We start from the raw sequence: 21,429 nt of genomic DNA on the forward strand, positions 1-21,429 counted from the left end.
AAAAAAAAAAAAAGAAAAAAAGAAAAAAAGAAAATGTCTTCGGAAAGACTGATGATGGAGCCAAAGCTACTGTCTTTTAATCCAGCACAGCCAGTTCATCCCAATGTGGATGAAATCATTGTTTCTTTGGTTGAGCACCAGGTGAAATAGTTGACTTGTATTTTGGTAGCCATATTGTACCAAAAATCTGTAGTTTTTAATGTTAGAATCACATGTAGTGATCCTCAGACCAGCAAAGGTATGCTTGAATAGCAGGTTCATGTCACAGCGGGTCACACTCTCACTGTGTGCAGTGCCCAGCGCAGTAAGCCATGTTTTTTCAGTTGCTGTGTTTTTTGTTTCCATTACTCCTTCCTCTTTTTGTTGAGTACATATTCCTAGTGGCTGCAGAGTCCCCTAAGCATGAGTTTGAGCCCTCTACCAAAAAATCTACAAACAGCTATTAGAAACTGCTTAATGACTTCCAACCGTTAATGTGGAAGAACTGACCCTGAGTAAGATGGGGGAAATTTGGGAAATTTTAAATTTGTTCAAACAATGGAGGGTAGCATACAGATCGCTTCTAAGTAGCATATAGAAGGATTTGGGGGCTACTCTGTAGCTTCTGTTATTTGAGTCAGTTTCACATATGCTCCCATTCCAGTGAGGTTTTTATTGAGTTAGTTTCCTTATGAAAAGCAAAGAATGATTTGTAGTCATTCTGCCTTCATATATTAATAATCATGCATAAAAGTATTTTTTATGGGATTTTTTCCCTTGTTCTGGGTATCGAGTCTCTTGGCCTCGTGATAACTAAGTAAAGCTACAATCCATCTCCAGGTGGACTAGTGTTTCCTGTGTTTCCCTTTCTGCTGGTTACCCATCTGCCTGGCAACCCTCAAAGGCTGACTGCAGTTAAGGGTATACTCTTAAACATGGAACCACAAGTTTTTATAGAAAGAAGATAAATTTGGGGCTTGTGTCTGACCAGACCTTGATCTCAGATGGATTCTTTGCCATAGTGGTCTTTAAATCTTTTGATCCATGGATCACCTTCAACAGTTCCTTATTTTTGGCACCAAGATTAAAATTTCTTAAAATGTACTCAAGAGTTCAGGGCCTCCAGCAGATGTTCTGATTGGCTTATTTATGCTGGTGAGAAATTGATTTTGTGCTGTAAGCATGGGAAAGCCCTGCCTCACAAACCACTGCTACAGTCATTTTGTCTAAGTGGTCGTTGTAGTTACCGGCCATAGTATATATATGTATGGCCCACTATAATTCCCTTTGAAATACATTGTCCTTGCCTGATAAGAACAGGGTGCCCCACAAGCTGTGGTCCAAAGGTAGGCCATAAAGAGCTATGGAAAAACAGTTTCCTAATGAATCAGTACAAACACTCAGGTTTGTATTTTATATAATCAACTCACCAACTTTCTAAATTTGGCCCCATTTCTGGCCTTTTGCTTTAGTAATTTTGTTTAATTAATTTATTAATTTTTTTTTTGGATTTGCAGGTAAATGTTAACGATGCACGGTTTCAGGCAATGTACACTTCCCACTTGTTCAATTTGGACCCCTCAGATCCCAATTTCAAGAAAACAAAAGCTATGGAAAAAATCCTTGAGGAGAAGGCCCGGCAAAGAGAACGGAAAGAACAAGAACTTACTCAGGCAATAAAGAAAAAAGAGAGTGAGATTGAAAAGGAATCACAAAGGAAGTCCATTGATCCTGCTTTGTCAATGTTGATTAAATCTATAAAAACCAAAACAGAGCAGTTTCAAGCAAGGAAAAAGCAAAAAGTCAAGTAACTGGATGTTACTTATTTTTGAATTGAATACATCTTTTCCTAAAATGTACAGAAATAGTAGGAGGGAATATTTATTGGGAACAAAGCTATCTTTCAAGAATATGAATAAAATCTTTTTCTGGACATAGTAAAATTTTTCTCCATAAATAATTGTACTTAATTGTGAATGATTGACAAATTTGTATTGTATATTCCTACAGATTAGTCATAATTAAATTACCTGAATTATAGGGTTTATAAAATTTTTATATTTTACAATGTTCAGTTCTAACTAGTGGAAAGTTGCTCTAGCTTTTTAAAAGGCTGTTTACAATGCTGTGTAAAAATAGAGCAGTATCTACTCTTAAGTTTGTGTAAATGTTAGGGATAATTTGAAAAATATATACATTTAATACATTAATTTCCCTGGAAGCAGGAGGCATGTTTAAATAACTATTAAAATAATTTTCTAGCCATAAAGGATGGAAGTCAAGAACTGTTTCTTGTTTAGTCATGTTAAGTATAGTTTATGAAATTAACTTGTAAATACAAGTGTAAAATATTTTCATTATTTTGTATAGCACTGATTTATTCCATTTTATGCATCTCAAAGTACTCTCTGGAAAATATCTGAAAACCGATTTTAACTTTTTAAGAGGACAACTCCATTTAAAGGCAGTTCTAGAGTTGCATTGCTTGTAAATTGCATTTGAAATATTCATGAGATCAGTACTTTTTCTGTTTGGTAGCAACAGAAAATTCTTCTGTCTGTCCTTCAAATTTTTGGAATAGTTTAGAAGGATGGATATGCTGCTGTAGAGTTTAAGGATACCTTAATTCTTCTTAAAATGAAAATACATCTTTAAGGCCTTAACACGCTTGGATCTCATCTGGTCTAAATATTATAAACAACTGACAGTCAAATTAGATATGCTGTATAAGTAAATGTAAATAAAACCAAAATTGTAACTTGGAGCAAATTATAAAAATGGTAACTTCTGAAAGACAACAGGAATTTGACCAGGTTTGTGGTTGATAGTAAACCTGACATTTGGGGTATTAAAATTCAAACCTACTGACCAGGCAAGGTGGCTCTCACCTGTAATCCCAGCACTTTGGGAGGCTGAGGCAGGAGAATTGCTTGAGGCCAGGAGTTTTGAGACCAACCTGGGCAATATAGTAAGACCATAGGCTAGGCGTGGTAGCCTACGCCTGTAATCCCCCCACTTTGGGAGGCTGAGGCAGGCACATCATTTGAGGTCAGGAGTTCAAGACCAGCCTGGCCAACACAGTGAGTCCCCCATCTCTACTGAAACTACAAAAAATTAGCCGGGCATGGTGGTGCATGCCTGTAGTCCCAGCTACTCAGGAGGCTGAAGCAGGAGAATCACTTGAAATTGGGAGGCAGAGGTTACAGTGAGCCGAGATTGCACCACTGCACTCCAGCCTGGGTGACAGGAGACCCTGTCTCAAAATATATATATATTTTGAGTTTGAGTTTACAGTAAGCTGTGATTGTACCACTGCATTCCAGCCTGGGTGACAGAGCAAGACCCTGTCTCTATTTAAAAAAAAAAAAAAAAGTCACCAATGTAGCATATATTTTAAAGACTAAAATGATGGAAAACTCAGAGTGATATCAAAATAATGAGGGAGTATAAATATCTCTAAAGGGAAGAAAAAAAGGATATTTAAATTGCTTATTATAGCAGAAAAATGCACAGTATCCAAACAGGGAATTGATTTTATCATAAAGCACTGATTGTTGGATTATTCAGCCAAATAAAACATTATTTCTTTAGATACATCTGTGAACTCCCCATATTACCACTGAAAGGTCATGAATCTTAATATGTTTATGAGTATGGTCTATAGACAGATTTATGTTTCATATTTCATTCTCTGCAGGGGAAAAGTTTTGTTCCCTTTAAACTGTTTAATCATAATGTAGTAATTGCACAAAAATCAAAATCGGAGTCTGATTTTAAGGTTTCTGTGAACCTGAGACATTGGGTTTGTTTTTTCTGTTTTTGAGCCTGTTAAGTCACTGCACTTAATTGTAAAATCTCTTTTTACTAGTCAAGCAAATAATTATAACACAAAAGTACATGAGTCATACAGAGCCCTGTCTCCTTTTGTCAAATAGTTGATATTTTTTAGGTAGGAAAAAAAATGAGAACAGCATTATCAGCTGTTAAATATTCTACACCAGTAACTTTAGGGTTCTCAAGTTATTGCAGGCAGTGAAATTTAGGATTAAAAAGTAGCCACTATCATAATTCAGCAAACAAATTAGGGTAGTTTTGGTGGGTCTTAAGGTCACACTTTGCTGGAGTTTTTATTGCTGTTGGGACCATGGAGAGTAGGTCAATCCTGTAGCATCATCTAGAAAAAGTCGTAAGTAACTTAATACTGGTGAAGCTCTGATTTGCTTCACCAGCAGCAAATGTTGGAGATCAGCTTGATACACAATATTGTCACTACATATTCTCTGAGAGAGGTATGCTAGAGACACGAGCAGGAGAGTGGAGACTGCATTCGTTCCATGTTCGTTACCAAGCAGGCCAATATTAGATAGGTAACATCTTTGCCTTTTCTGTTTATTAGAATCACTTGGTATGTCAAAAACCCTAGTGGCCAGGCTGCACCTCATACCTATTAAATCATATATATAGCAGTAATATCCAGACATCTTTTTTTTTTTTTTTGGCGACAGAGTTTCACTGTGTTGTCCAGGCTGGAGTGCTGAGTGCAATGGTGCGGTCTCGGCTCACTGCAACTTCTGCCTCCCAGGTTCAAGGAATTCTGCCTCAGCCTCCTGAGTAGCTGGGATTACAGGCACGTGCCACCATGACCAGCTAATTTTTGTATTTTTAGTGGAGACGGGGGTTTCACCATGTTGGCCAGGCTGGTCTCGAACTCCTGACCTCAAGTGATCCACCCACCTTGACCTCCCAAAGTGCTGGAATTACAGGCGTGAACCACTGTGCCTAGCCCAGACATTATTATTTTTTAAAGATCCCTAGGTAATTCCAATGTTCAGCAAAGATGGAGAACCACTTTTTTACTTTGCTTAGAGGCAAAGAAGGGAGGCCCAAAGAATTTGCTTTTGGGTCCACCAGATTGGAGACAATTTAATATCAACTATATCTCTTAGCTCTTACTGCTTAACAAACCACCCAAAATCTAGTGGCCTAAAATGGCATTTATTCCTTCTTATGAATCTATAGTTTGGCTGGGCAGTTAAGATCCAGCTCAGCTGGGGCTTGATGAGACTCTGCGTGTCTGAGGACTCAGATGGTTCTAGGGTGGCTAGAGGATCTCTCATCTAGTAGGCTAGTCCAGGCCTCACGTGTGACAGAGAGTTCCCAGCTGCAAGAGAGAGTAAGTCCCAATGCACAAACATTTTCAAGCTTCCAACAGTGTCACATTTGCTATTGTCCCATTGGCAAAGAAAATCACATGGCCAAGCCCTAAACCAACAAGTGGCAAAGTCACAATGCAGAGGGGTATACATACAGGGAGGCATGAACAAATTGTTTGTTATTATTAAAACCATCAACACATTACTTAGGTTCCCTCTTCTGTAGAAAAATGATTTACCATCTATTGGTCTAAATAACACAAAGTTGTTTGCAGTTTTTGGCAATTACAAAGCTGTAATTAATGTATAGGTTGTTGTGTGAAACATAGGTTTTCCAGCTAGGTCATTTGGTAAGTTTATATTTAGCTTTATAGTAAACTGCAAGTTTACTTACCAAAGTGGTTGAACTGTTTTACATTCCTGTATATGAGTTCCAGTTGCTCCACGTCTTCTCATTTTGGGCTACTAGGTTTTTGTTTTATTTGCCATTCTAATAAGCATTTACCTGTATCTCATTGTAGTTTTAATTTGCATTTTGCTAATGACTAACGATGTTGAGCATCTTTTCATGTGCATATTTACCAACCGTATATCTTCTTTGGTGAAGTGTCTGTTCATGTCTTCTGCTCCCTTATTTTAAAATTGAGTTGTTATTGTTTTCAGAGTTGTTTATATATGTTATATAGAAGTCCTTTGTCATGTATGTGATTAGCTAATATTTTATCCTTTTCTATGGCCTGTGTCTTTTCATTCTTTTAACAGTGTCATTCACAGAGCAAAAATGTTTTATTTTTATGAAGTCCAATTTATTAATTTTTTCTTTCATGGACGCCTTGGTGTCCTATCTAAGAACTTTCTTACAAAACCAAGGTTACAAAGACTTTTCCTATATTTTCTTCTAAAAATCTTAGAATTTTACGTTTTACATTTAGAGCCATTTTACATTTTAAAGTAATTTCTGTATAAGGTGTTAGGGTTTGCTTGATACTCTTTTTTTTGCATATAACTGTTCATTTATTTCAGCATTGCTTATTAAAAAGTTTGTTCTTTCTCCACTGAATTGCCTGAGTACTTTTATCAAAAATGAATTGGTCAATTACCAAAACTCAACCACATAAAATCCGTAACCCCAATAGTCCTATAGTCATTCAAGAAATTAATTTAGTTAATTAATTAAACTCCCAAAAAAGAGACTACCAAGTCCAAATGGCTTCACTGGGGAATTTTAACAACTATTTGAGAATAACACAAATTTCACACAGTCTCTTTGAGAAAACGAAGAATGAACACCTCTCAACTTTATGTGACGAGTATATCCTTGACGGCAAAACAAGACAGTATAAATAAAACTACAGGATGATGTTCATTGTTAACATATAGAAATGCGATTGATTCGGCCGGGCGCGGTGGCTCACGCTTGTAATCCCAGCACTTTGGGAGGCCGAGGCGGGCGGATCACGAGGTCAGGAGATCGAGACCACGGTGAAACCCCGTCTCTACTAAAAATACAAAAAATTAGCCGGGCGTGGTGGCGGGCGCCTGTAGTCCCAGCTACTCGGAGAGGCTGAGGCAGGAGAATGGCGTGAACCCGGAAGGCGGAGCTTGAGTGAGCCGAGATTGTGCCACTGCACAATTAGACATACAAATCTCAAAAAAATATTACAAACAAAACAAAATGTATCAAAAAAACACAAAGGACAAACAAATTATTCAGGTGCAAAATCAGTTGATGTGTGCCATATCAACAGACTTAAGGAAAAAACATATATCATATCAATTGATGAGAAAGGTATTTGACAAAATCTAACATCTATTAATGATAAAAACTTTTCAGGCCGGACACGGTGGCTCACACCCATAATCTCAGCACTTTGGGAGGCTGAGGTGGGTGGATCACCTGAGGTCAGGAGTTCAAGACCAGCCTGGTCAAAATGGTGAGCCCTGTGAGACCAACCTGGCCAACATGGTGAAACCTCATCTCTACTAAAATACAAAAATTAGCTAGGCATGGTGGCATGTGCCTGTAATCACAGCTAAGGCAGAAGCTGAGGCAGAAGAATCACTTGAACCCAGGAAGTGGGGGTTGTAGTGAGCTGAGGTCATGCCACTGCACTCCAGCCTGGGCGATAGAGTGCGACTTCGTCTCTAAATAAATAAATGTCTTCAGCAAGTTAGGAATAGAGGGCAACTGCCTCAACTTGGTAAATAATATCTACAAAACACCTGCATCTAACATCATACATACTTCCTAGTGAAAGACTAAATGCTTTTCTTCTAAGATCAAAGCAAAGGTGTTTACTCTTATTCAACACAATAGTGGAAGTTCTACCCACTGCAATAGAGCAAAAAAAATTAAAACCATACAATAGAAAAAGAAGAGGTGGAACTCTCCATACTTGCAGATGACATAGTTATCTACGTGGAAAATCACAAGGAATTGCTGGGCACAGTGGCTCATGCCTGTAATTTCAGCACTTTGGGAGGCCGAGGTGGGTGGATCACCTGAGGTCAGAAGTTTGAGACCAGACTGGCCAACACGGCGAAACTCCATCTCTACTAAAAATACAAAAATTAGCAGGGCATGATGGCAGGTGCCTGTAATCCCAGCTACTCGGGAGGCTGAGGCAGGAGAATCACTTGAGGCGGAGGTTGCAGTGAACCAAGATCATGCCATTGCACTCCAGCCTGGACAACAAGAGCAAAACTACATCTCAAAAAAAAAAAAAAAGAAAAAAGAAAATCACAAAGAATCTACAAAAAGCCTCAAACTAATTTGTGGGTTCAGCAAAGTCACAGGATAAAAGGTCATACCAAAATCAATTACATTTCTGTATACTAACAACATATAAAATATTGCAGCCACTCTGGAAAACAATTTGACCATTTCTCATAAAACTAAACTTGCGATAACCATGCAATGTGGCAATTGCGCTCTTGAACATTTATCACAGAAAAGTTGGAATTTATATTCATGCAAAAACTTGTACATGAATATTCATAGCAGCTTTATTTGAAATAGCTAAAAACTCAAAAGAACCGAGATGTCCTTCAATGAGTGAATGGTTTAACTATGATTCATCCACACCATAGAATACTCCTTACTCAGCAATAAAAAGACTGAACTCTTGATTCATGCAACAACTTGGATACATACCCAGAGAATTATGCTGAGTGAATAAAAGCCAATTCCAAAGGATTATATACTATAACATTCCACTTATATATAATATTATTGAAGTGACAAACTTGTAGAAATGGAAAAGAAATTAGTGGCTACCAGGGAATAGAAAAAGGAGGGGCATGGAAGGCAGTGAGTGTGGTTACAAAAGGGCAACATGAAGGATCCTTATGGTGCTGGAAATGTTCTGTGTCCTAAGTGTGGTGATGGCTATATGCACTTGCACATGGGATAAAATTGTATAGAACTGAATATGAACACATACATACAGGTGAATAAAAGTGAAACATGAAACCTGAGTAAGGTCAGATGATTTTTATCAATGTCATTGTCCTATTTGTGACATTGTACTACTGTTTTTCAAAATACTACCATTGAGGGAAACTGGGCAAATGAAACACAGAATCTGTATTATTTCTTACAACTGCGTGGACATCTACCATTAACTCAAAATAAAACTTTTGATTAAAAAATCCTGCCAGGCACAGTGGCTCACGCCTGTAATTTTAGCATTTCGGGAAGCTGGGGTAAGACAATCACTTGAGGCCAGAAGTTTGAGACCAACCTGAGCAACATAATGAGATCCCATCTCTCTCTTTTTTTTTTTATAATTATACTTTAAGTTCTAGGGTACATGCGCACAACGTGCATGTTTGTTACGTAGGTATACATGTGCCATGTTGGTTTGCTGCACCCATCAACTTGTCATTTACATTAGGTATTTCTCCTAATGCTATCCCTCCCCCAGCCCGCCACCGCCCGACAGGCCCTGGTGTGTGATGTTCTCTGCCCTGTGTCCAAGTGTTTTCATTGTTCAATTCCCACCTATGAGTGAGAACATGCGGTGTTTGGTTTTCTGTTCTTGTGATAGTTTGCTGAGAATGATGGTTTTCAGCTTCATGCATGTCCCTGCAAAGAACATGAATTCATCCTTTTTTATGGCTGCATAGTATCCCATGGTATATATGTGCCACATTTTCTTAATCCAGTCTATCATTGATGGACATTTGGGTTGGTTCCAAGCCTTTGCTATTGTGAATAGTGCCACAATAAACATATGTGTGCATGTGTCTTTATAGCAGCATGATTTATAATCCTTTGAGTATACACCCAGTAATGGGATCACTGGGTCAAATGGTCTTTCTAGTTCTAGATCCTTGAGGAATCGCCACATTGTCTTCCACAATGGTTGAACTAATTTACACTCCCACCAACAGTGTAAAAGCATTCCTATTTCTCCACATCCTCTCCAGCATCTGTTGTTTCCTGACTTTTTAAGGATTGCCATTCTAACTGGCATGAGACGGTACCTCATTGTGGTTTTGATTTGCATTTCTCTGATGAGCAGTGATGAACATTTTTTCATGTGTCTGTTGGCTGCATAAATGTCTTCTTTTGAAAAGTATCTGTTCATATCCTTTGCCCACTTTTTGATGGGGTTGTTTGTTTTTGTCTTATAAATTTGTTTAGGTTCTTTGTAGATGCTGGATATTAGCCCTTTGTCAGATGGGTAGATTGCAAAAATTTTCTCCCATTCTGTAGGCGGCCTGTTCACTCTGATGGTAGTTTCTTTTGCCATGCAGAAGCTCTTTAATTTAATTAGATCCCATTTGTCTATTTTGGCTTTTGTTGCCATTGCTTTTGGTGTTTTAGTTATGAAGTCTTCGCCCATGCCTGTGTCCTGAATGGTATTGCCTAGCTTTTCTTCTAGGGTTTATGGTTTTAGTTCTTACATTTTAGTCTTTAATCCATCTTAAATTAATTTTTGTATAAGGTATAAGGAAGGGATCCAGTTTCAGCTTTCTACATACGGCTAGCCAGTTTTCCCAACACCATTTATTAAATAGGGAATCCTTTCCCCATTGCTTGTTTTTATCAGGTTTGTCAAAGATCAGATGGTTGTAGATGTGTGGTGTTATTTCCGAGGCCTCTGTTCTGTTCCATTGGTCTATATATCTGTTTTGGTACCAGTACCATGCTGTTTTGGTTACTGTAGCCTTGTAGTATAGTTTGAAGTCAGGTAGTGTGATGCCTCCAGCTTTGTTCTTTTTGCTTAGGATTGCCTTGGCAATGTGGGCTCTTTTTTGGTTCCATATGAACTTTAAAGTAGTTTTTTCCAATTCTGTGAAGAAAGTCATTGGTAGCTTGATGGGGATGGCATTGAATCTATAAATTACCTTGGGCAGTATGGCCATTTTCACGATATTGATTCTTTCTATCCATGAGCATGGAATGTTCTTCCATTTGTTCGTGTCCTCTTTTATTTCGTTGAGCAGTGGTTTGTAGTTCTCCTTCAAGAGGGCCTTCACATCCCTTGTAAGTTGGATTCCTAGGTATTTTATTCTCTTTGAAGCAATTGTGAATGGGAATTCACTCATGATTTGGCTCTCTGTTTGTCTGTTATTCGTGTATAGGAACGCTTATGATTTTTGCACATTGATTTTGTATCTTGAGACTTTGCTGAAGTTGCTTATCAGCGTAAGGAGATTTTGGGCTGAGACAATGGGGTTTTCTAAATATACAATCATGTCATCTGCAAACAGAGACAATTTGACTTCCTCTTTTCCTAATTGAATACCCTTTATTTTTTTCCCTTGCCTGATTGCCCTGGCTAGAACTTCCAACACTATGTTGAATAGGAGTGGTGAGAGAGGGCATCCTTGTCTTGTGCCGGTTTTCAAAGGGAATGCTTCCAGGTTTTGCCCATTCAGTATGATACTGGCTGTGGGTTTGTCATAAATAGCTCTTATTATTTTGAGATACATTTCATCAATACCTAGTTTATTCTCTTAAAATAGTTAAGAAATTAGCCGGTTGTGGTGGGCTACTCAGGAAGCTTAGCAGGGAGATTGCTGGAGCCCATGAGTTTGAGGTAAGCTATCACACCATTGCACTCCATCCTGGGTGACACAGTGAGACCCTGTCACTAAAAATAAAAAATAAAAATAAACTGGTCCTTTTTTTGTTTGGGTCTATTTCCAGATTCTCCAGTCTGTTTTATTCATCTATTTGTCTATTCTCTTTCCAACACCACACTATCTTCACTACTGTAGCTTTATAGTAAGTCTTTCAACTTTGTTCTTTCTCAAAATTGTGTTGGCTGTTCTAGTTTCTTTGCCTTTCTGTATAAAGCCGTTTAAAAATCAGCTTCTTCATACCTACAAAAAAGCCTGCTGAGATTTTGTTTTAGAAGGGCATTGAATCTATAAATCAACTTGCGGGGAATTGACATCTGAATAATACTGAATCTTTCCAAACCATGAACATGGTATATATCTTCTATAGCCTTTGGTTTCTTTCACCAGCGTATTCTGGTTTTTCGTATACAAACCCTGCAGATATTTTTTAAAATTTGTACCTAAGTGTTGCAGTATTTTCTGTACTATTGTAAGTGATACTTTTAAATTTCAAATTGTTTATTATTAGAATATAGAAAAACAATTAATTTTGGTATATTGACCTTGTATCCCACAAGCTTGCTAAACCCATTTATTAATTCTAGGAGATTACTGTAGATTTTTAAAGATTCTTCTCCAAAGATAACCATGTCATCTATGAGGAGAGATATTTTAATTTCATCCTTCTGTATTTCCATACCTTTTATTTATTTTTCGCGCCTTAGTACAACTGCTAGAACTTCCAGTATAATGCTGAATAGAGGTGGTGAGAGCAGATAATATCTTGCTCCCCATCTTCACTTGATTTTAGCCAAAAGGCCGAGAAGTGATCTTGCTCCCCATTTTAGGAGGGAAGCATTCATTCAGTTTTTCACCAGTAAGTATAATATTACCTGGAGACGCTCTTAATCAGGTAAAGAAAGTTTCTTTCCTTGCCTAGTTTTCTGCAAATTTTTAATCATGAAAAAATGTTGCATTTTTTTCAAATGCTTTTTCAGCATCTGTTGTCTTCATGTGCGATTTTTCTTCTTTAGCCTGTTAATATGGTGAATTACATTTATTGATTTTGAAATCTTTAGTCAGCTTTGTATTCCTGGGATAAACTTCATTTGTTGTGATGTATTGTCTTTTTAATATATTATTATTTGAATTTGATAATATAATGTTATGGATTTTTGAAACAGTATTCATGAAGGTTACTGGTCAACAGTTTTCTTGCAATGTTTTTGTCTGGTTTTGATATCAGGGCAAATCTAATTCATAAAATGAAGTCAGTAGTCTTTCCCCTTGTATTTTCTGGAAAACACTGTATTGAATTGGTGTTATTTTTTCCTTCAGTGTTTAGTAGAATTTGTCGATAAAACTATCTAGCTAGCCTAGCTAAACACTTTCTTTTTTTTTTTTTTTGAGACAGAGTCTTGTTCTGTCACCCAGGCCGGAGTACAGTGGCACGATCTTGGCTCACTGCAACCTCCACCTCCCGGGTTCAAGCTATTCTCTTGCCTCAGCCTCCTGAGTAGCTGGGATTATAGGCACCTGCCACCACGCCCAGCTAATTTTTGTATTTTTAGTAGTGATGGGATTTCACCATGTTGGCCAGGTTGTTCTCGAACTCCTGGCCTCAAGTGATCTGCCTGTCTTGGCCTCCCAAAGTGCTGAAATTACAGGCATGAGCCACCTCACCTGACTAAAAGCATCTCTAAATGAAGCCAGTTTTTCTTATAGGAAAGTTTTCAACTAAAAATTCAATTTATTTAATTATATAGGACTATTCAGGTTATCTATTCTTCTTGAGTGAATTTTGATAGTTTGTGTATGCCAAGCAATTCGTACATGTCATTCAAGTTGTTGAATTTATAGGCATAACGGGTTTTTTATTATTATTAAAAAGTAAACTTCAATGTTGAAAATGCGAACTTGGGGAGGGGAGAAAGATCACACACAAGGCTGTCACTTCACACTTGGAGGGTTGCACAGTGGCCAGGCAGAGGCGCTCCTCACTTCCCAGACAGTGGGCGGCCGGGCAGAGGCGCTCCTCACTTCCCAGACGGGGCGGCCGGGCAGAGGCGCTCCTCACTTTGACCTAACGGGTGTTTTGGTAGTATTTCCTAATTATCATTTTAATGTCTGAAGAGTCTGGTGATATCTCTTTTTAAATTTATAATATATGATAATTATTGTCTTTGCCATTTGTTTTTTGTCATTCTAAATAGAGGTTTATTAATTTTCTTGATCTTTTTGGAGAACCAGCTTTTGGTTTTATTCACTTTTCTCTGTTGGTTTTCTGTGTCCAGCTCCTGTGGAAGGTTTCTCTCCTGCTCTCCGGAAGCCAGATTCCCAGCAAGTCCTACCTGTGTGGCACCACAGTAACTTCTCAAAGTCCAGGGTCACCAATGAAGTTCAGACCTCAGCCCACAGGGATGAAGAGGCTTTTCCAGGTTTGCCTCTCATTTGAATGCTGTATCTCAGTACTAGGTATAGTGGATGTTCCCTATATCCACGATTCCTATATTCTTTAGAGTTCTCTCCCCAAACCCCAGTTATTCCTTTGTTGTCAATTCTCTGTTACTCTAATCCTATTACAATGAATAATTATTTAAACTTACCTTGTTCAAGTTACTGTTTCTGTCTACTAATTGGATCTTGACTGATATCCAAGTGTGCAAAGATAACCTGGTCACCTGACCCATATTAGATCCTGAAAGACCCTCCTGTTCCTCAATGTATATTCCAGTACACATTAAGGCCCAGCTATATTGTGCTTCCTGATCGTGGATGTTTCCTTGATTTCTGACAGTTCTTGTTTTTCATTTTTATAGCCCCAAAACTTCACAGCTTAAAACAACCACAATAATATATTTTCTCAAGAATCTTTGATTTGCAAAGGGCTATAGGGGAAGGCTCACCTGTTCCCCAAACGGCATCAGCTGAGGTGGCTATCCTGAAGGCTGGAGGATTTGCTTCCAAGATGGCTCCTTCACATGTGTTACAAGTTAGTGCTGGCTGTCAGCTGGGAGCATAGTGGCTTAGTTCCAAAGGTGATGAAAACTATTACTTGTTTTTTTTTTTTTTTGAGACGGAGTTTCACTCTTGTTGTCCAGGCTAGAGCGCAATGGCATGACCTCTGCTCACTGCAACCTCCGCCTCCCAGGTTCAAGCAATTCTTGTGCCTCAACCTGCCGAGTAGCTGGGATTACAGGCACCCACAACCATGGCCTGGCTAATTTTTGTATTTTTAGTAGATACAGAGTTTCGCCATGTTGGCCAGGCTGGTCTTGAACTCCTGACCTCAGGTGATCTGCCTGCCGCGGCCTCCCAAAGTGCTGGGGTTACAGGCGTGAGCCACTGCACCCGGCTGAAACTATTACTTTTTATGACCTTGCCTCAGTAGACACAGAGTGTCACTTCTGCCATTCATACTTTATCAGTCACAGCAATCAAAAAAATCTTCCCAGGTGAGGAAATACACCCCTTAATGGGGGAGTGGCAAAGTTCTGAAATGGATTTCTGGAAATGTTTTGTAGTCATATTGGAAAAATGAGATCTGCTTCATTGGCCATTTGATGAACATCTACCCTCCACCTTTATAAAGTGTATTACATTATAGTAAATGTCCTATTATTTGAGATTACCTGAGTAAATCTTTATTCTTTGCAAACAGAACACCCTGGATCAGCAGAGAAAGCTCTCTCTACCAGCAGTTGGGCCATAGTACATAGGATCACTGAGCAGGTCAACCACCAGAAAGGTTATGCACGCTCTCCAAGGAACTTGAAGTGATAGTAAGTGAGAACAATGGTTGTTCCCAAATATTTGTTCTCTCTGTCTTCCACAGTAATAGAACCTGTTAGTTGAGTTTAGGGCTTTCCATAATAAAGATTATTTTACTCATTCTTCTTTGTATCCTGGTGTAGAGGCAAATGACAGCTTCTGGGGATCTTCCTTTGAAGTCATCAGACTAGTTAATTTTGCCTCTTGCCTTCTTCAGTCTTTTTACTCTACTGCCTGGAATGCAAATGTAAAAGCTAGAGTTTTAGCAGCCATCTTAGGTCCTGAAGACAAAAGCCACACTCTATTAACTAGGAACAGTGGATGGTAAGCTAGAAGAAGCCAAGATTACAGAGGATTTTGTAGAACATGTCCACCATTTCATCCATGGACTTTTCCAAAAGTTCTATATGATAGAAAAATTAAATCCTATCTTGTTTAAGCCCTTGTTTTCTCAGGTCTCTGTTACTTGCTGTTCTATCTATATCCTACCGAATACTAAGACAAATATGGTGGCCTTTGGCTATCATCTTTGTGGGTTATCTTGCCTTATTTTGAGACCATTGCAGATCATTTCTCCATATTCTTAAAGAAACTCTTTATATTGCATTGTAGTCAGAGTGCTTGCAACTTGACATTCCTGGAATAGAATGCTCAATACTGTAAGGTTCCCAGCTTTCTGGATGTGGACATGAGTCAAGAGAAGTGAGACAAACCCCCTTAGAAGGCAAGTGGGACCCTTTGTTCTATAAGCACTACTGGCACAAGAGTTACAAACTATTTTCAGCATCTCTGGGTTCACATGATCACCTTCCTCTAAGAGTTTATGAAGGAGTAGTTGCCAAGAGCAAACCAGAATCAGGCACGGGAACATGAAAATGTGTGAGTGAGAGTCTGTGCCCAACCTTAAGTGTGGGTTCTACATTACCCAAATTTGGCCAAAATGTGGAGATGAAAACTCCATGCTATCTCACAGTGCCAAAGCAAATAGGCTAACAAATTATATTGTGTTGGGGCAAGTTGTAAGAAATTCCTGCCTTGGGGTTATGAGCTGTTTTCATGAATTTTTAAAAATTAAAATTGAGTCATTATCCTTCATCACTACACATGCTTTTTGTTTTGAGCAGTGCTACGGTTTGATTTGTCCCCACCAAAACTCATGTTGAAATTTTATCCCCAATGTGACAGTGTTACGTTTTTGAAATGTCTTTTTACTAAAATCTGAAATTAATTAGCAGTGTCTTTTCTCTTGAATTAGTAAGAAATAGTGTACTCAATCATACTTCAAAAAGTTCATCTGATGAGCAGGACAGGAAATGGTCAATAAAATGGATTTTTAAAAATTTTTTTGGAAAAATGATTAAACTTAAACTAAGAGTTAAAGTGGAACAACTCTAAAAGATGGAACAGGTTAACTCTGACAACAGCTCATTTTTCAACTAAACAAAAACTCTGAAAACAATTACTTGATTTACGTATTTTCCTCTGTTTGGATCCGTAATTTAGACTTGTAGGTCTGTCATAATCTTTCAGTTCTGGAGAGCTCAAGGAGCATCAGAAACCATGTGGGGCCAGGCACGGTGGCTCACGCCTGTAATCCCAGCACTTTGGGAGGCCAAGGAGGGCGGATCACCTGAGGTCAGGAGTTCCAGACCAGCCTGGCCAACATGGTGAAACTCCGTCTCTACTAAAAATACAAAGATTAGCCGGGTATGGTGGTGGCGCATGCCTGTAATCCCAGCTACTCGGGGAGGATGAGGCAGGAGAATTGCTTGAACCTGGGAGGTGGAGGTTGCAGTGAGCCGAGATCACGCCACTGCACTCCGGCCTGGGCAACAGAGTGAGTGAGACTCCATCTCAAAAAAAGAAAAACAACAAAACCATATAAGAATTGTGTTTCTTCAGATTTCTTTGGGCTCAAGTGACCCTCCACTTCCCTAATCATATTCTTAGGAATGTTGCACATAACAGAAACCAACTCAAATTAGCTTAAGCAAAATGTAAAAAGACATGAGCATGGATATTTTTTAGGATACTGTAGAGTCTTATAGCATAGTATCCAAACGCAAGAAAGCAATCAGTGCTCAGGAAGGGACTGGGAGCCGAAACTAGAATGTCCTCAGAAACGCTACTCCCCTCATCTCTGTTTCCTGTATGCATATTCATATTTGCTAATATTGCTGCCAATGCGTCTCTCTCCTTAGCCCGTTGGGCAAGTGGAATAAGATGACCACATCAGAATTTCATATTTTAAGTTATAGGTCCATTTTCTATGTTATTAAAGAAATAGCTGGATGTGGTGGCTCTTGTCTGTAATCCCAGCACTTTGGGAGGCTGAGACAGGAGGATTTCTTGAGCCCAAGAGTTGAGACCACCCTGGGCAACATGGAAAGACTCCATCTCTACAAAATTAAAAATTAGCTGGGCATGGTGGTGCACACCTGTGGTCCCAGCTACTTGAAAGGCTGAGGTGGGAGAATCACTTGAGCCCAGGAGGTCAAGGCTGCAGTGAGCCATGTTTGCACCACTGCACTCCAGCCTGGGTGACAGCAAGATCTTGTCTCAAAAATAAATAAATAAATAAAGAGTTTGTGCCTTATATTTAAGATCCAGGAATAAAGTTTGAATTTTTCACACTGATGTCATTAAGATAAAAACATATTATTTTATAAATAAACTTACATTACTATACATAATGCAACATTAAGAACTGCTTAGTAAGTTTACTTGTGAATATTATATATCAACTAAAACAATTTTAAAAACAACTTTCACACTACTATTTTATAACTTAGGTAATAATCTGGAAGATGTTCCAAGCATTTGAAACAACTAAATGACAAAGGATCCTTAATGTCTATAAATAGAGAAGTAGGCCGGGCGCGGTGGCTCACGCTTGAAATCCCAGAACTTTGGGAGGCCGAGGCGGGCGGATCACGAGGTCAGGAGATCGAGACCACGGTGAAACCCCGTCTCTACTAAAAATACAAAAAAAATTAGCCGGGCGTGGTGGCGGGCGCCTGTAGTCCCAGCTACTCGGAGAGGCTGAGGCAGGAGAATGGCGTGAACTCGGGAGGCGGAGGTTGCAGTGAGCCGAGATCGCGCCACTGCACTCCAGCCTGGGTGACAGAGCGAGACTCCGTCTCAAAAAAAAAAAAAAGAGAAGTAAAATGTTAAATGTATGACAATAGAATAATTTTTATCTTCTCCAAGTGAATACTGACTTTTGTATTACAAATTTGGGTGAATATATTCACATGGAAACTCTTTAACTTTTGTCTTAATGGCAAACAATAAAGTTCTTAATAAATATTCAACATTCTTAAAGGAAGAACTCCCAGATCTGATTTTATTTTTCCCTGAACTAAGTGAGGCTTGGACATCCGTCTTCAATAATGTACACAACTGTGCTTGTGTATGGTAGATGGTCAATGGTCTAGAAGCATGCATGAGACACTGGTAAGAGGGATTGCCTCTGGGCATCACACAGGAGGGAAGACTTACTTTTCCCTGAATATCTGTTTATATGGCTTTGTTTTGCTGTGTAACACTAACTTTCAAAGTTCTTTAAGTTGTCTAAGCCTTAATGAAGAGACATGTAATGAATGATTGTGAAATGGACTCTTTTACTATAAAGGATATTATTGGGACAGTGGTAGAACTTAAATGGGGCCTGAGGATTAACTGGTAGTGATGTATTCATATTAATTTCCTGATTTTGCAGACTGCATTTTGACTGTATAGGAGAATGTCTTTTTCTGAAGGAAATAAAAAACACTAACCTCCCCAAGAGTGTTGGGTCATTGTGTTGGTAGCTTACTCTCATATCGTTTAGAAATAAATAGATATATTTGTCTGGGTGCATTTTGGGAGGCTGAGATAGGAGGACCGTTTGAACCCAGGAGTTTGAGACCAGCCTGGGCAACATAGTCAGATCCCGTTTCTACAATAATTTTTTTTTTTTTAGTTGGGCATGGTTGCTTGCCCCTGTAGTTCCAACTACTGAGAAGGCTGAGGTAGGAGGATGGCTTGAGCCCAGGAGATGGAGGCTGCAGTGACCCATGATCACACCACTATACTATACTCCAGTCTGGGCAACAGAGTAAGACCTTGTCTCAAAAAAAAAAAAAAAAAAAGAAAGAAGAAAAAAAGAGAAAAAAGGAGAAAAGAAAAAACAATCAAATATATTTGTACTGTCTTGAAACTTTTCTGAAAGTTTGAGATTTTTTTCAAAATTTTAAAACATTAAAATTATTTTTTAAATATTCTAAGCCCTAAATTTGCGGAGAGAAAATGTGATTGGGCAAAGTTTAGGCCCAGCTTATATCTGCTGCTCACCCCATTAGCTGTGATCAGTGGGAATCAGGAAGCAGTTCTCTGGATAGTTTCTAAAACAGAGAGATTGGGAAAAATGCTCCAATAGATGTCTGCTGCACTAACAAGAAACTATATCATGGTTCACTGGTTTTATATTACCGGATTTTTTTTTTTTTGGTAACTGATCAGTATTTATTAATTTTGTTAATTCTCTCTTTTCCTTTTTGGGGAAGTGTGGGAGGGTGGGGGATTAGCTACATGAAATGCAATGAGAATCCAAGACCAGCTAGAAAGAAGTGTCCAGTGTGGAACTCCAGGCTGTGGTCACACTGATTGCCTCTGCTCATCTGGTGAAAATCCCACTCCAATGATTGCCGATGACATTTTATCATATTCTCTGCCCTGGACAAGAACTAACCTTGACTGTTAACATTGACGATGGAACATTTTAGAACATTACAGAAATGGGAAAGCCATAAAGGTTTCTTCCTTAATTCATAGCACTTGGGCATCCATAGGTTATGCTTTCCTCTGTCACCCCCACCCCCTTACATTTTCTCTGAGGGTTCCCTTCTCATCCCCCTGGGAGTGTTGGACAATGCTACATAGCGGGTACTTTCCTCCTCTCGGCTTTTAAGGGAAACTTCAAGAAATCATAATCTTCACTTGCCATGTTTCATCATCAATGAAATATTTTTAAACTATCTGATATAATCAAGTGTGGCCACTTAAAACTACAAAAGAAATTTCCCTTTCAAGATGGAAAGATCCAAATATGTTCTGAAGTGTCCCTTTCCCTCAATTTATCATCAGTGTGGAAGTTTTTCAGGCAGTCTTTGGCATTTCAGTATGTTTTCTTCACTCTCAGAGGGAAGGCACACGAGGGAAAGGAAGTGGGTACTTGAGTACCTTCATCACGATCAAGTCTCTTTGACAAGCCAGCAAGGTAGTCATTAGTCTTGGTCACTCTGTTTCAGCTCCTCCATCTTTTGGGAACCTGGAAGTCAATGTTCCCATACACTGAAAGTTACAGGTGGCCACGTGCTTTCTTTGATCAACGAAATAAGTGCAGGTACAAGAAAGTACATCACTTCCACATGGAAATGCTAAGAACCAATATAGAATTCACTACATTCTCTTCCTCACTACATTCTCTCCCTCTTTTCCAAGGTCACTCCCAAGGTAGCTAAATGAACACCCAACTAACATTGTTCACATAGTGTAAGTAAAAAGATAAACCTTGTTTTAAGCCATTGACACTGGAAGTATTTGTTTCTGCAGCATAACTTAGCCCATTCTATCTGATATAGACACCTCATTCTCCATCTGGGCTCAGTTTCCTCATGCTGCCCTTTTATGTATATCTACAAGGAAGAAGTTCTCTTCTCTGAGAACTCAATGTTAAAAATGATGTATTATTTGTTATGATTGTTTATATGAATTTTTTATGATGATCCGCTTGTGAGATATCTGCCACTATCACATCAGATTTACCCTCCTTTTGAGATGACTTTGCTTGTGACTCAGAGAAGGGCTATATTACACTATGGTAGGCAGACCCTGGGGTATGTTCTCCAGTGCCAAGCCATTGCAGTACAGTATCCAAAGGTTTGAAAAATATGAGTTTGACCATGCTAGCAGTACACTTTAAGATGCAAGACAAATAATGGGGTCCCCACAGTGACTGGCGTGTAGGAACTAGCATAATGGCTAACTGTATAGAATTTGGAGTCAGTCAACCTGGTTTTGAATCCCAACTCTGCCATTTACTAGTAATAAGTGGTTTGGAACCAGTGATTTAGCTCTTTTAGACCTGATTTCCCAACTTTAATTTGGTGATACTATCAGTACCTATGTCCTAGAGCAGTTTTAAGGATTGAATGAAATATTTAATCTTATTATTACTATTAGACTTCAGAAAATATTCTCAATGCCTTCCCTTCCCCAACAACTCATTTCATTTTGACATAAGGTTGGCAAGTTTTTTATTGGAGTTACCCTTGACTGGGCGCATGGTCATTCCTTTGAAGATAATTTTATGTGAATTCAAATGTAAAAATGTTGACCAAACTCATTTAAGGTCCTAAGTTAGTATGGTTGAATGGTGCAGAATAAGAAAAAGGGGAACTTCATTTAC

General features: G+C 38.7%; 1 protein-coding gene across 4 annotated transcripts in view; it reads left to right on the forward strand.

Annotated features, from left to right (window-relative positions):
• ESF1 (ESF1 nucleolar pre-rRNA processing protein homolog) overlaps positions 1–21,429 on the forward strand; it is a 90,800-nt gene that overhangs the window by 67,000 nt on the left and 2,371 nt on the right. For 3 of the 4 annotated variants that reach the window (XM_032142163.2, XM_032142165.2, XM_032142164.3), the window contains exon 14: positions 1,497–1,922. In XM_032142163.2, the coding sequence (XP_031998054.1) occupies positions 1,497–1,790 (294 nt within the window). In that variant the 3' untranslated portion in view covers positions 1,791–1,922. Of the gene's footprint in view, positions 1–1,496; positions 1,923–13,501; positions 13,646–14,868; positions 14,990–21,429 lie in introns of those variants that run through there. The other variant, XM_058432836.1, reaches the window with a different exon arrangement.

Source organism: Hylobates moloch, unplaced genomic scaffold (assembly GCF_009828535.3).
Source record: "Hylobates moloch isolate HMO894 unplaced genomic scaffold, HMol_V3 SCAFFOLD_21, whole genome shotgun sequence".
NCBI lineage: Eukaryota > Metazoa > Chordata > Mammalia > Primates > Hylobatidae > Hylobates > Hylobates moloch.